We start from the raw sequence: 16,520 nt of genomic DNA on the forward strand, positions 1-16,520 counted from the left end.
CCTTTTTACCCGCTTCATTTACTGCATTTTTATATTTTCTCCTTTCATCAATTAAATTCAATATATCTTCTGTTACCCAAGGATTTCTACTAGCCCTCGTCTTTTTACCTACTTGATCCTCTGCTGCTTTCACTACTTCATCCCTCAAAGCTACCCATTATTCTTCTACTGCATTTCTTTCCCCCATTCCTGTCAATTGTTCCCTTATCCTCTCCCTGAAACTCTGTACAACCTCTGGTTCTTTCATTTTATCCAGTTTCTATCTCCTTAAATTCCCACCTTTTTGCATTTTCTTCAGTTTTAATCTATAGGTCATAACCAATAGAATGTGGTCAGAGTCCACATCTGCCCCCGGAAATGTCTTACAATTTAAAACCTGGTTCCTAAACCTCGGCCTTACCATTAGATAATCTATCTGAAACCTGTCAGTATTTCCAGTCTTCTTCCATGTATACAGCCTTCTTTTATGATTCTTGAACCAAGTGTTACCTATGATTAAGTTGTGCTCTGTGCAAAATTCTACCAGGTGGCTTCCTCTTTCATTTATTAGTCCCAATCCATATTCACCTACTACGTTTCCTTCTCTCCCTTTGCCTACTACCGAATTCCAGTCACCCGTGACTATTAAATTTTCGTCACCCTTCACTATCTGAATAATTTCTTTTATTTCATAATACATTTCTTCAATTTCTTCGTCATCTGCAGAGCTAGTTGGCATATAAACTTGTATTACTGTAGTAGGTGTGGGCTTCGTGTCTATCTTGGCCACAATAATGCGTTCACTATGCTGTTTGTAGTAGCTTACCCGCATTCCTATTTTTTTATTAATTATTAAACCTACTCCTGCATTACCCCTATTTGACTTTGTATTTATAACCCTATATTCGCCTGACCAAAAGTCTTGTTCCTCCTGCCACCGAACTTCACTAATTCCCACTATATCTAACTTTTATCTATCCATTTCCCTTTTTAAATTTTCTAACCTACCTGCCCGATTAAAGGATCTGACATTCCACGTTCCGATCCGTAGAACGCCAGTTTTCTTTCTCCTGATAACGACGTCCTCTTGAGTAGTCCCCGCCCGGAGATTCGAATGGGGGACTAATTTACCTCCGGAATTTTAGACCCAAGAGGACGCCATCATCATACAGTAAAGCTGCATGTCCTCGGGAAAAATTACGGCCGTAGTTTCCCCTTGCTTTCAGCCGTTCGCAGTACCAGCACAGCAAGGCCGTTTTCGTTAGTGTTTCAAGGCCAGATCAGTCAATCATCCAGACTGTTGCCCTTGCAACTACTGAAAAGGCTGCTGCCCCTCTTCAGGAACCACACGTTTGTCTGGCCTCTCAACAGATACCTCTCCGTTGTGGTTGAACTGTGGCTATCTGTATCGCTGAGGCAAGCAAGCATCCCCACCAACGGCAAGGTCCATGGTTCATGGGGGGACCATCAGTATTACAGAAGACGAATGGAGGACTTAGATATGATGGAAGGCTTCCCGAAAATTTCTATGCATCTGTAAAGCGAATCGCATACAAGACACTAGTCCGACCAGTTCTAAGGTATTGTTGAAGTGTTTGGAATCCTTATCAAGTAGCTATGCCATTAGAAGTGGAAACAAATCATATTCGCGCTGCAAGGATCGTGTCAGGTCTTTATAGTCCACACGAAGTTGCAACAGAAACGAGACGACGTAGATGTCGCGGAAACACGTTCGGTAAATTCAGAGAACTTATATTCGAAAACCAACGTAAGACTACTGTGCTGACGCCATATGGATTACGAGAATAAGATGTATAATGGCAGGTACGGAGAGATATATAATTGTACGATATCCTCGACGCTCTGTGTATCTTTGGGAAATATGTTTGGAGCTGGTGATCCTTCAAATATATTATTTGTCCTCGGTAAATCAAAGTCTGACCACTGTGCACTGTCTTCTTCTGATTCAACCGTAGCGTTCGCCGAATTTTCTTGGGCGTATTTCACTCCGATGATTCTGCTTCACTTTCATTTTTTTGATATTCAATGTCTTCTTCCCAAACGGCAAAGCCGTCCGGAATGTCAGAACAGATGCCCGCGCATTCAGGGTAAATAATCGTATCGTCTCTTTCGTCTGCCATGATGAAAGCGCACAAGTTCTTACAAAAACAGAACAAAAAACTTTTAAAACAATAAACTGGTAGCCAAGATAGCAGGAATTCTTTTTCTTCCATGATTACAGGTTTCGGTGAAACTGAAGCCGCCATCATAGGATCTTAGGACACATACAAGTTACAACATCATGTGTCCTAAGTTTCGATGATGGCAGTTTTTGTTTCGCTGAAACCGGTAATCATGGAGTAAAAAGAGTTTCCGCGATCTTGGCTATCAGTTTCATGTTTTACAGCCATCTAGATCGCTCCCACATGAGCACAATGTCCTCCCTACAAAAAACTTGTTGACGTAAATTATTGTTACCTAAACAAAACATCAACAGAATACAAAAGATGATAAAGTGCTGTCGCCGGCCACTGTACGATACTTAGCCCACGGCCCCACTGTGTTGTCGCCGACCACTGAGCGATACTATATGTACACGACAGTACTGTAGTGTCACCGGCCGTTGACCGCTATTTAGCATACGACACCACTGTGGTGTCGCCGGACAGCATAGTGTTAAAATTGAAAATTTCGTGATGCAATGGCTGAAGACAGGCTATTTGGTCGCTGACAGCCCTTCTCCAGTAGTGCGGATATAGACTGACTTTTCGTAAGAAAACGCTCATTACATTGCATTTGGCAAGTGGATGCCAATATAATTGTCAAGAAGCATAGCAGACGGTTCGGCATTACAAGGAAGGATAATTGTTGACTGACACAAAACACTCACCTTCATCTCCTCCAGAACGACAGGGTTCCTGTAGTTGAGGTCGGGCTGCTTGTGGAGAAACTGGTGTAGGTAATACTGCTGGCGGGTCTCGATCCACTCCCACGCAGAGGGCTCGTTGAAGCCACCAGGCTGCAACAGCGGACTGTGTGAGTCAACGTACAACAGTGAATTCATCACATGCCAGAAAAAGTTTGTATGGATGTCTGAATCAGTACTCACTAAAACCATAGTGAGCAGAAGGATACATGGTGCAACAGAATAATTTTCCTCAGTTCCACTCACGTATCTCGCGCGGGAAAGAAAACTTTGGTTGCTATCTTGACAAAATTTGCTAATTTAACTTAGTGGCGGGTATATTCTATAGAAAAATGTTGTAGATAAGTGCTTCTATTGAAATTCATGTGGAGGTTCCTTAAATTTCAGCTTTCTTTAGAATGTTCATTTGTATACTCGTGCCGGCCGCTGTGACCGAGCGGTTCTAGGCTCTTCAGTCCGGAACCGCCCTGCTGCTACGGTTGCAGGTTCGAATCCTGCCTCGGGCAAGGATGTGTTTGAGGCCCTTAGGTTATTTAGGTTTAAGTAGTTCTAAGTTCTAGGGGTCTGATGACCTCAGAAGTTAAGTCCCATAGCGCTCAGAGCCATTTTCTCCTGCTGGCATACAGTAGCTCAAAAGTTTGCCACTCTACTGGCAACTTTCACTGCTGAAATTGTTTCGTGCGTTGTACTCTCGCAGGTATACTGCAGAGATGCACGCATGTACCTACCTATCGATCTCTACAAGCATTAGTGTCTACAGGACCTCAGTAAGCTTTGGAAGAAGGTGTCTGAGTTACGGTTGCACGAGCCAATCAGATTCATGTGCGGTTTTCTGTGTACAGTGTTGTTGAATCACAAGGAGTCTGATCTGGTCGGTGTGATGGCATGGTTTGCTGTAAGGGTCATTGCCGTCTGGTGAGATACTCTCTGGTTATGTACATTTTTTGCGGGTATCGTTTGATTTACGCGTAGCAATTTTTTTATTTTTTTATTTTCTATTTAATGATTATTGTTATTATTATTATTTGCAAGGTTCGCGGAGGAGAATTGTAACGAATTTTTCAGAAATGTGAAGCGTGTCTCTCGCGTGAAGATGCTGTCTTTGAGCTGTTTGAGAAAAGCGTAGACTTCAATTCATGCTACAGAATCGGCATTCTGTTAATTCAGCCGAATGGTAGAACATTTACATTCGTCACTTCCCCTGACAATGAGCGTTATTAAGTGTTTCTCGTCACTTAAGATTTTCCTTTTGTTTGAAGTTCTCACGTTCTGGATCATATGTTCTTAACATTGTGTGTGCCGTCGTGGCTTAATTACGTTTTAGAAATAGTTATATAATTTTCTACTCAAAGTCATTTTGATTTCCTTGCCATCCCTTTGCTATGCAAAGGTGTCCCAGGGGGAATGATCAATGCTCAGGGATATTACAGGAACGATCATTGGAATCAAAGAAGTCTAGTAAACGGGGGCTCTAAAATGCATACCTTAAGACCTATAGGCACTTATTGATCTTCGATACTGTGAAACAAATCTCTTCTGCAGAAATCTCTTTGTTTTTCATATTTTGAGAAGTGGCAGTATGGACCAAAATAAGAAAATGTGACCGATAAACATGTGCTCTACAGTGCATACCTTAACAGCTACGAGACCTTGTTCATCTTTGCTACTTTGAAACATATCCCTTCTGCTGACCAATAGCTCATACCTCCTGAGTTACGTACTTTTGTACCCTTGTCTACCAGACAGTTTGTTCTTGGTTTGATTCATACTTCCTCCCAATCAAAGACATTGCGGTGGATAAGATTTGCTTCACAGTACCCTCCTGGGACAAACTGTATAATACATTTACTTCGAGTTGCAATTTGCATGTAGCACAGTATGCTCAACACCGGTTGCACTATTTTGCTACCACCAAAGATAGTACTTTCTAAAAACAATTCTGCGATTAATCTGAAGTCTTGAACCAGTCACAGTGATCAACCCCTTTGTTATGTTAAGCAACCTTTTTCCGAACTGAAGTTAGTTGACTAATTTTGACGAGGCTGGCTAAATGGTTCAAATGGCTCTGAGCACTATGGGACTCAACTGCTGTGGTCATTAGTCCCCTAGAACTTAGAACTACTTAAACCTAACTAACCTAAGGACATCACACACATCCATGCCCGAGGCAGGATTCGAACCTGCGACCGTAGCAGTCGCACGGTTCCGGACTGCGCGCCTAGAACCGCGAGACCACCGCGGCCGGCACTCTTGACGAGGCTGACAGAACTACAATTTTTCACTTTATCAGATGTGACTAATTTATTTCATGTGCTTGTAAGCTATGCTAAAATTTTGTGTACATCATTCTCATTGTGCACAGTGGCAGTACAAGTAATGTTGTTGTCACGTTTGTCAGGTAAATTTAAATATTTGCCTCGATTAATCACGTTCAAGTAAAGATTGGCAGAAAATTGCGGTACCAGCTACCTCGTCCTACCTTTCCTCAGCATCTTCAAAAAAATTTCTCAAAAATTTTGACATCCGAACATACTCACGCCTTTTTTCAACATACAGCTCACCTCAAACTCCCCTTAATGGTAACTCAGTCACACCCACTAGTCCATCGCTGTAAGTCGCTCATACCCATCCACTTCCAGCTGACCTGTCTCACTCACTCATTCAACCCAACTCATTGTCAATATCTCTTTGTCCCTCTCTCTCTCTAACTGCCGCTGTCTCCAAATCTCACACCGACAGCCATCTTCGTTCTGGCCTACTAATGCTGTATCCCTCTTTCTCCCTCTTACTGTAATATCTCATTCCTCCATTACTACTACTGCTCTCTAACCTCACTGTCACAATCTTTCTCTTCATAGTTGTCATTGTCAGACACTCCGTCTAATGATCACTAGCTCTCACCCACTTCCACTTCCCCTTTCTCTTTATTCCTCATCCCTGCCCCCCTCCCCTCGCACTGTCTGCTTCACTCTTTTCCTAGCAGTGTTCTACTACTGTCAACAATGTTTCACTGCCACCGTGTCCCTCTCTTTCTCTCTCACTGTCATTATTTGCCTTGCTCTTCCTATAACATAATCCTTGTCTACTGTCTTCCAGTATTTATTACTTCTCCTTGTCTTTTTCCATTGCCACTGTCTTCCTCTCTTTACATAAAAAAATGCGAAAATATTTGCTTGCCAAAATTTATCGGAAAATTTTTAAAGGTGTGGAGGAAAGCAGAATGAGACAGCTGCTACTCCACTTTTCAGAGTCTTTTGATAATAAACAGGAACATATCAGCATTTTTTATGCTCCGATAGGAGCATTTTTCCGCTGGTCCATTCTTTTCCCATGCTGCAACAGAGCATGTAACCAATATGAAAATAAAAGTATTGATCAGTAAAATTTAGTTAGTTTACTTATTTGACATTGAAATAAACATAACGAATTTTACACCTCAGACCTGATTTTACGTGCAAAAAGTTGCATGTGCTCCCAGTACAAGAACATTGTGTTCCCAGATGATAACGAAGACATTTTACAGCACATTTCTCCGTGATTCGTCAATTTATTTCCCAACGGATTTTACGTGTGTATTTCATGTGTACAAGTAGGGTAGCTTTTGATCTCCGTAAGTGCATGACGAAAATTCTAAAGATCGTTCGAGATAGGTCTTAGGAATATATCGTAAACATTCCAATCATTTGCTGTGCTTAGCTGTCTTGCAATCTTTGGCTCGGTTTCAGAACTCATGTTCTGAAAAAAAAGAAAACCATCTTCAACGACTAGAGGTAGCACGTTCATATTTACAGGCCACGTACATTGGTATGTTCTGCAGAAATGATTAGCAACTGGACCATGTGGGCCGGCGGGTTATAGGTCAACGACGAAATCGCGGTGGTATGCCACCTACCGGTAAAATGTGCCTGCGGCTCTCCCTTGACACTATGGTTCAAATGGCTCTGAGCACTATGGGACTTAACTTCTGAGGTCATCAGTCCCCTAGAACTTAGAACTACTTAAACGTAACTAACCTAAGGACGTCACACACATCCATGCCCGAGGCAGGATTCGAACCTGCAACGGTAGCGGTGCGCTGTTCCAGACTGTAGCGCCTAGAACCGCGTCGCCACCTCAGCCGGCTGACGCTATGAAAAGAAGGTAATGGATCTGTGTGACTTGAGCAGACGTGCAGGATGCGTCGCAGAGGTATGCGCGAACCGTACCGTCAAATCGGTGAGTTTGAAAGAGGGCGCAATATTGGCATGAGAGAATGTGATGCATCCATCCGGGAAATCACTGCTCGTGTGGGACGAAGTGTCTCGTCAGTGGAACGGGTATGTGCAGAATGGTTCACGGGAGGCCTAGAACACGACGAGATGGGTCAGGTCGCACCACCCAGACCACCCCGGAGGAGATCGACACCTCATCCGAATGGCACTGCAGGACAGGTCTGCGTCCTTCTCGGCTCTGGCGCAACGGTGAAAGAGTGTAACACATCGTACACGATCAGAGGTGACAGTTCGTTGCCGTTTATCACGGCATGGATTTCGTGCGCGTCGTCCACTTCTCCGCCTACTTTTGACGAATGTGTAGAAACATGCTAGACAGCGATAGTGCATGAAATGACGTCACTGGGGTCGGAATGGAATCAAATAGTGTTTTCGGCCGAATCCAGGTTTTGTCTGTTCGAAAATGACGCCCGCATTTTGGTTCACCGAAGACAGGGGGATCGGTATCACAGTGACTGCATTCGCACTGTACATACTGTGGCATCTCCAAGCCTTATGGTGTGGGGTGCTGTTGGATACAACCACAAATCACAGTTGTGCGTGTCCAGGGCACTGTGACCAGTGTGCTCTACGTGAATGACTTCCAGCGATCCGTAGCCATCCTTCCTGAACAGCACCCGACTCCATTTTTCAGCAAGACATCGCACGACCAGCACGAACATGTGCCTTCTTGTTCTCACCAAATGTCAGCCTTTTGCCCTTGCCCGCCAGATGACCAGACATATCGCAAATCTCAAATGTGTGGGATATGGTGAAACGACGGGTGCAGTGTTGTGACCCAATGGCAATCATCACAGATGAATCTTGGAACCAAGTAAATAGATCATGGATGTCTATACAACAGGACGCCATTCGTGCCTTATACGCGTCGATGCCACCATGCATGGAACAAGTTACCAGAGCTCATGGCGGACCCTGTGGCTACATGGCAACAATGACACAGGCTGAACCGAGGTGACTGGTGGCTGGAACGTTAATTATTTCTGAAAAACATTCTAATGTACGTGTCCTGTGAATATCTCTAGTCCTTCAGAGTTTTTCGTCTTTTCCTGAACTTGAGTTTAGTAAGAGAAACCGTTTTCTGAGGGGCAGCCCATGAACTAACGGTGCCTCCAGACGTTCCATTAAGCCCACTGCAATCAAATGCAAAAAGAATAAACCAATTTCTTCCATTTTCTTAAGCAGGAGAAAGCGTGTAATATTCATATTTTGACATTATACTGTAGGATAGTGACACTATGACGATCAGTCAGTTGCGTATAAAAATGGCCTCTAGCCCAAGAGCTACCCAAAACACTGATCCAAACTTTTTTATCGCCAATAGAACCCGAGGTATGAGGACCACAAAATCCCGTGTTTACGAGCAGCGTTTTGGAACATATTAGGTACGCATGCTGACCCAAGCATACCGATTAACCCTTTACTTTGCCTGTTATCTTACGTTGCGTGAAGTAAGCCTCACTTGTTCTAGGTCCTTTTATCTATATATCGCATCCAGATTGCGTTACAATTTCATGAGTCTTAATTACATAAAAGGGCATTTCAGTTCACACTCACTTTTGAAGCTAACTCACTTTTGCAGCTAAGTAAACGGGGATATTACAAAGTATGTTACGATGTATACACCAGCTACCAATCTGTGCTCTGAACATACAACTCACCCAGTTGTTTGGCGGTGTACCGTAAGTCCCATTCACCCACACGTAGTAGTCCTTATACTTCGTGTAGTTTTCGTGCGTAGGGTCACTGGAAGCAATGAACCATTCGTGTTCATCGCTGCTGTGGTTGGGCACGAAGTCGAGTATTACTCTGATGCCTGAAACAAGAAGAGAATTGTTAGTCTTTGTTTTCACCATCATAGGTCGCAGAGTCAGCAGAGAGAAATATCCCTGACAAAAAGTGATAAAATTCTCCATACGTCATATTAGATTAAATTCCAGCACAGTCTATTTCAATTAGCAGGGAAGAAAATGCATGTAACCTATTACATGATTTGAACGAATGTACGGCAAAATCAGTTTGACACTACAGGCTTTTCGTGCAAATGATTATGTATTTTTACATTTTTGCTGAGGAGTGCCGGCAACAGATTGAATCCGCCCGATGGATTAACGACGAGGGCTGGCAGACGCCAGCCTGGTAGACAGTTTTCTAGCTGTTTTCCAAATCCATCTAGGTGAATACCGGTCTGCTACCTACGTCCAGCGGCAGTTACACGGTTCGCAAATATTTCCAAAACGTTCTTGCACTTTCACATAGTCAACACTAGAAACAAACAGCTGGAATACATAGTGTCTGTCCTAGTGGGAGGGGGAGGGAGTGGTAGGGGAGGGGTGGTGACAGGAAGAGCGTCCGCCTGATTAACGTGCCGATCCCCTGAAGATAAGGGACAGAATCCAGGAAAAAGAAAAGAAATATAGTGTTAATACCACTGAAGACGGTAAAGATTTAGAATTGCTTTACTTTACATAGTCGTTCGTTTGAAGATGGATTTGTAGTTCTGTTAATGAAATAAAGAAATATATGACTAAATTTGACTGGGATGGAATGTTTTCGATCTTTTTTTTTATACTTCTTACAGAAAACGGCGGAAACATACATACGTGATCTTTTGCAGAAGAATGCTATCGTGCATGAAAGGAAGGTTTATAAACCACGGTAGGTCCAGTCTTAATTCGCTTCCGTTTAAGTAAAATTTTGATAGCACATATAACATCATCATAATCATCATCAACTATTCGGCATTCACTTTTCGATAAAAGCCTTCTCTAGATTATTATTTCAGTCTCAGCAATATTAATCCTTGTTCCTCGTGTACACCTTGTAATATCATTTACAAACGTTCTGTTAAAACTTCGTCTCGAGCTTTTCTCATAGTGGAAACATCTATGAGGTGAACATAGGGTACTGCGCTAGTTGCTTACATCAAACCGAATAAATACATAATGCTGTATGTTTACATGTTGAGCTGAGGCTGGAACTTCAATGTCGCACGTATTTGACAGTAGGTGCGATGGCGAGTAGTTGTAACAGCTGAGGAAGCAAACCGAAATACCGGGTGATCAAAAAGTCAGTATAAATTTGAAAACTGAATACATCATGGAATAATGTAGATAGGTAGGTACAAATTGACACACATGCTTGGAATGACATGGGGTTTTATTAGAACCAAAAAAATACAAAAGTTCAAAAAATGTCCGACAGATGGCGCTTCATCTGATCAGAATAGCAATAATTAGCATAACAAAGTAAGTTAAAGCAAAGATGATGTTCTTTACAGGAAATGCTCAATACGTCCACCATCATTCCTCAACAATAGCTCTAGTCGAGGAATAATGTTGTGAACCGAACTGTAAAGCACGTCCGGAGTTATGGTGAGGCACTGGCGTTGGATGTTGTCTTTCAGCATCCCTAGAGATGTCGGTCGATCACGGTACACTTGCGACTTCAGGTATCCTCAAAGTCAATAATCGCACGGACTGAGGTCTGGGAACCTGGGAGGCCAAGCATGACGAAAGTGGCGGCTGAGCACACGATCATTACCAAACGACGCGAACAGGAGATCTTTCACGCGTCTAGCAATATGGTTTTTTTTTTTTTTGGTTCTAATAAAACCCCATGTCACTCCAAGCATGTGTGTCAATTTTTACCACTCTATCTACATTATTCCGTGGTTTATTATTAATTTTTCAAATTTTTACTCACTGTTCGATCACCCGGTATATCAAAGGAGGGAAAGTTACTGTTCACAGGTAAGCATCACAAAGGTCGAATTCCAGTAGTCATTCCATAAAGAGGCGCTTTATGTATTGATTAATGTCGAGATACATTGTAATAAAGCGTTATAAGGATAATTTATGTGACTGTATAACTGTATACACTGCCTGACAAAAGAAGTAAAGTACCTGGAAGACATGGTCGGATGTCAATATGATTTCCTACACATACGTGCCAGCGGCAGGTATGTGAATGATTAGGACTGCAGTTCTGTGTTTCAGATAGAACAGCCACCATTGTGCATTCATTATCGCTGTTCATGTTTAGTGTTGTTATCACAGCTGGCGTGGTTAACAGGTTGTGATGTTCAGTGATCACTGGGAAGGACACGGGGAAGACACGTACTCATGTTAGATAGCGTTATCAGCACCTCACAAAGTCTCAAAGCAGGTGTCTTGGGGGTATCCATTTGGCCGTTGATGGAGTTGTGCAACATGCAGATTTATTGTGTGTACGGATGTGAGAATGGCCTGCTGTTCGACGGCATAGGTATGTGATCGCAGGGATGCTGGTCGTCAAGGTACGACTACGTCTGATTTCCACATGGAAGGATCGCCGTGATGTCTACCACGTACATGGTACAATCTGTTTCATCCCACAACCTTGGTCGGACATTACCCGTAACCAGACAAGGGAACTGCTGTCCCATGCAAAGCCTGGCGTTAACACAAACGGCTACAGTTGTAGTGGTGCCGTCAGAAGTAAGCACGCACTGCTGATAAATTGCATCGTACTGTGTTTAGCAATGAACTGCTGTTTTGAACTTCTTCCAATATTTTGTACAGGCAGAGAGGTGTGGGGAGCGATCGGATTCGACTTCAGGTTACGGCCATTTATACAGCACACTGCCCGTCTTTACATGGCAGATGTCTCTCTGTTCAAAATGTTCAAATGTGTGTGAAACCTTTTGGGACTTAATTGCTAAGGTCATCAGTCCCTAAGCTTACACACTACTTAGCCTAAATTATACTAAGGACAAACACACACACCCATACCCGAGGGAGGACTCGAAACTCCGCCGGGACCAGCCGTACAGTCCATGACTGCAGCGCCCTATACCGCTCGGCTAATCCCGCGCGGCATATGTCACTCTCAACTGACCACGTGATGTTGTGGTACTCCTGTGGCCAGCAAGACCATCAGATCCGTTTCCAATAGGACTTTTGTGGGACCACCTCGGACTTCAAGCCTGTCCCATTGCCAGCAATCGCGATATCAGTGACCAATAAAACAGTTGCGGGACAGCTTGTCCGAGGAGAGCATACAACAGCTTTGTGACATTCTTCCCAACCGAATGACTGCATGCATCCAGACCAGAGTGAGTCCAAAGTCATACATGTAACTGGCTGATGCTGCCAAGACGTTCGTAAATTCGAATCGATTCTGCAGTCACTGGAATAACGTAAAATACTATCTCAAACAGTCAAGTTTCATTTCGATTCCCCCTTTCCAACACTCTACTCCCTCCTTCACTTTTTTGTCAGGTAGTTTATTTACAAGGCAAGTGCTTGACACATTTACTAGTCTATGTCTATCTCACTGCATGGACGAAGTTGATATACAGAAAAAGAACCACCACATCTGTATCTTGAGAATTTCTTTATTCTATCACACGACTAATTTCGGTGTCACATTACCGCCATCCTCCGGCCATGTTTACCAAAGAACGATATCACAATCCCAATATTTGAAAATTAAACAACTATAAAACAACGAACAGACAGAATTATGGTACTGTGATGTATTAGTTGAAGTAACCTTTAAGTTACATTCTATGAAGTATCAATAGAGCACATATGTCAGTACCTCCATTTTTTTTTGCTCTGTTTAGAAATTTATAAGCGTATAAAACATAAACACAGAATACGGCTGAATCACAGTTACAAAACACATGGCTGTCATCATATGTAAAAATAATGGACATCTCAAAAGGCAACTTTCGCTCCTTTCAAACCAAATCATCAAACCAACACAATGTACCACGGTATAAATTTAGCGAAGGGCCTCAAATATCAGACGTGATATAACTGAAGATGCTGATTGATGTTTACAGACATGTGCCGAATGTGTACACGTGATGTAAGAACCTAACGGTAAAAGTGAAGCCAACCTGGTTGGTTTCATTCCTTTCCCTGATGTATTTCTTCCATCTGCAGTCACTCCTATTAATTCACAGCATGCATTTTTCAGTTACTTGAGGATTTCTGAAAAACACATTATAAAATGAAATTTGTTACTAACGGAGACGCTTCGATAGTAAAGTAAAAAGTAAGGTCTCTGACATACACAGCAAAGGACCAGGAAGAGCAGTTGAATGGAATGGACAGTGTCTTGAAAGGAGGATATAAGATGAACATCAACAAAAGCAAAACGAGGATAATGGAATGCAGTCGAATTAAATCTGGTGTTGCTGAGGGAATTAGATTAGAAAATGAGACACTTAAATTAGTAAATGAGTTTTGCTATTTGGGGAGCATAATAACTGATGATGGTCGAAGTAGAGAGGATATAAAATGTAGACTGGCAATGGCAAGGAAAGCGTTTCTGAAGAAGAGAAGTTTGTTAACATTGAGTGTAGATTTAAATGTCAGGGAGTCGTTTCTGAAAGTATTTGTATGGAGTGTAGCCATGTATGGAAGTGAAACATGGACGATAAATAGTTTCGACAAGAAGAGAATAGAAGCTTTCGAAATGTGGTGCTACAGAAGAATGCTGAAGATTAGTTGGGTAGATCACATAACTAACGAGGAGGTATTGAATAGAATCGGGAAGAAGAGAAGTCTGTAGCACAACTTGCCTAGAAGAAGGGATCGGTTGATAGGACATGTTCTGAGGCATCAAGGGACCACCAATTTAGTATTGGTAGGCAGCGTGGAGGGTAAAAATCGTAGAGAGAGACCAAGAGATGAATACACTAAGCAGATTCAGAATGATGTAGGTTGCAGTAGGTACTGAGAGATGAAGAAGCTTGCACAGGATAGAGTAGCATGGAGAGCTGCATCAAACCAGTCGCAGGACTGAAGACAACAACAACAACGTGTCGTTTTTGGTCATATTTAAGATCTGGTCAAGCTAAATAAGCAATAGTTAATTAAGAAAGAGGTAAGGAGGCGGTCTGTTGTTGTTTTACACACGATAATATTATCGTTTAAGTATTAAAATTTCTGTCTAATCTCTGCTTATGTTACGAATATTAGCATTTTACTATCGATGTTTGTCACAAAATTGCTCTGATAGTTGTCTAGTCCAAAAATTGTGCATTTATTTTCATTTTTTTAGCTGCAGTGTAATTAATTATCATATGAACTGAGAGGTAGCATGTCGACATCTTTACAAAGCTTCGCTGCAGAGTTAGGCTGTAAACTCTGTTTGGTAACTGCGCTCCACGTTTTCGCAGAAAGTCATAAGCTTTTAATGTGACAAACGTGTAGACTGTCTGACAATGTGTGACAATTCTGGCTACAGTTCACATTTCACAGATCTGTTATTCTTTGTCCATAACGTTTGAAGTAACAATAATAATAACTAACTGTAATAACAGTAATAACAGCGTATGCTTATCGGATGCATTATGTTATTTAGTGGTGTATGGCTTTACAAAAATCTAGCGACGCTGCCGCAGAGCAATCAGACGCAATGTCTCAGGGCTAACTTCTGTCTGGATTACACTAAAAGATACTCACTCGCTCTTCTGCAGGTCATATACGAAGACTTACATGTGACCTGCTACAGAGTTTCACATAAAATAGATGGGTGGGATAGAACCGGCGACCCATTTGTCGTCAGCGCATGTCACTAACGGTTAAGCTACCAGAAGAACGTCTGGAAAATGTAATTTGAGTGTAGAAGAAACATGACTTTTGGATCCTCAGTTTTTCATTTGTTCAGATCACGCTTGGTTAACACTCCTAGGGCACGTGAACTCAGAGTCTATGCGGCAATATGCGCCGTAAAATCCCTGCCAGTACTTTGAACGGCCATTGTGTAATCGCAAGACTGGTGTTTGGTGCCCAATGTCAGCTTTCCGCATGATTACGTAACTCTTTCGCCAGGCTGTTAATACTAATGTCCAAAAGAGACTAATCCAAGTGTGGATCAACTCCCAGAAGATTAACAACTGAATGGATATTTCAGCAAGACGGAGCAAGAGTACAAAGAACCTCGACGCACTTTTCACGAGAGCATTTGTTCGGCGAAGAGAAGACAGTTAGGAGAGGCGGTGCAATTTCTAACCCACTTGATCTCTCTCCCTGTGATTTTTCAGTTTTAGACATACTGCAAGGTCAAATATACTCCAATAATCCTGAGACACTGCAAGAGTTAACAGCAAAACGCTGAAAATGCTGTTTCTCCTACCCCTCAGGCAGAGCTGGTATGCGTGCCTCACATTTTGATCAAACGAGCACAGCGCCTCATTGACGTCAACGATGACCATTTACGGCGTCTTCATTAGCAAGAATCAATCTCGCATCTGGCTTTTTTGTGAATAACTGCCGAGCCACTTTTATTTTGACCATCCTGTATTAGATTTATAAAAAAACAGATCCCTTACTGCTGAAGACTGTTTCAGCTGAGCTCCACAGGCTGATAGAACTGATTAACAAATACGTGTATTAACCTTGTATTGTATTGTATTGAACTGGGGACTTAGAAACGACGGAGAGGCTTCGTCCCCACTGTAGCCCACAGTGGTTCACAACCCCAAAACAGGCTACAACAGTCCACTCACCCCACCGCCGCCCCACGCCGAACCCAGGGTTACTGTACGGTTCGGCCCCGAGTGGACTCCCCCTCCCTCCCTCCCCCTCCACCCCCCTCCGCCCCGGGAACGTCACACACCAGACGAGTGTTGCAACAAATGTTTGTCTGATAGAGTGAATATGGTGTATGCGAACCTGAGACTGTTTGCGCAGCAATCGCCGACATAGTGTAACTGAGGCGGAATAACGGGAACCAACCCACATTCGCCGAGGCAGATGGAAAACCGCCTAAAAACCATCCAAATACTAGCCAGCACACCGGACCTCGACAGGAATCCACCCGGCGGATACGTGACTGTGACCGGCGCGCCTTCCCGCTCGGAAGGCAATGCGTTTAGACTGCATGGCTAACCCGAAGGGCTGTATTGACCTTACTGCTGTTATTCTGCGTTAGCTGTTTTTCACGCACAGGGTAGAAATTTATCGGGTAGGCGACTACTGGCTAACATGCTGCCATTGGCCAGCGTCCATGACGCTATTGGTAATACAGGACTGCCGCGGACTTTTCTCCGTTGAGCTAAGCGGTGACCCCTGACGTTGTTCCTCGGTGTATTTTTCGTATGGTTCCTAAACAGTCGTACATTTTATGTCTGGTCTATTGAAAAACATCTGCAGTTACAGTTATTCGCGATGAAAGTGCTACATACAGAGTGCAAAGTGTTTAAACCGACAAACTCTGGGTGGTTGTAGGGGACATCAAAACAAATATTTTTCCCTAATGTCATTTTTTCCTATGGGGATTATTTAAACCGGTGGAGGCCGTATTACGCTCTTCATTTGTTAGAGGCCGTATTACGATCTTCAGTT

The 16,520-nt window shown here is 42.9% G+C and overlaps 1 protein-coding gene across 1 annotated transcript in view; it reads right to left on the reverse strand.

Annotated features, from left to right (window-relative positions):
• The window catches only part of LOC126340110 (uncharacterized), a 353,496-nt gene that overhangs the window by 179,466 nt on the left and 157,510 nt on the right, over positions 1 to 16,520 (reverse strand). Inside the window, exons 13-14 of the mRNA XM_050001681.1 lie at positions 8,838 to 8,992; positions 2,870 to 2,998 (exon numbers count right to left, since the gene is read on the reverse strand). Coding sequence (XP_049857638.1) covers positions 2,870 to 2,998; positions 8,838 to 8,992 — 284 coding nt within the window. The remainder of the gene's footprint in view (positions 1 to 2,869; positions 2,999 to 8,837; positions 8,993 to 16,520) is intronic.

Source organism: Schistocerca gregaria, chromosome 1 (assembly GCF_023897955.1).
Source record: "Schistocerca gregaria isolate iqSchGreg1 chromosome 1, iqSchGreg1.2, whole genome shotgun sequence".
NCBI classification, from domain to species: domain Eukaryota; kingdom Metazoa; phylum Arthropoda; class Insecta; order Orthoptera; family Acrididae; genus Schistocerca; species Schistocerca gregaria.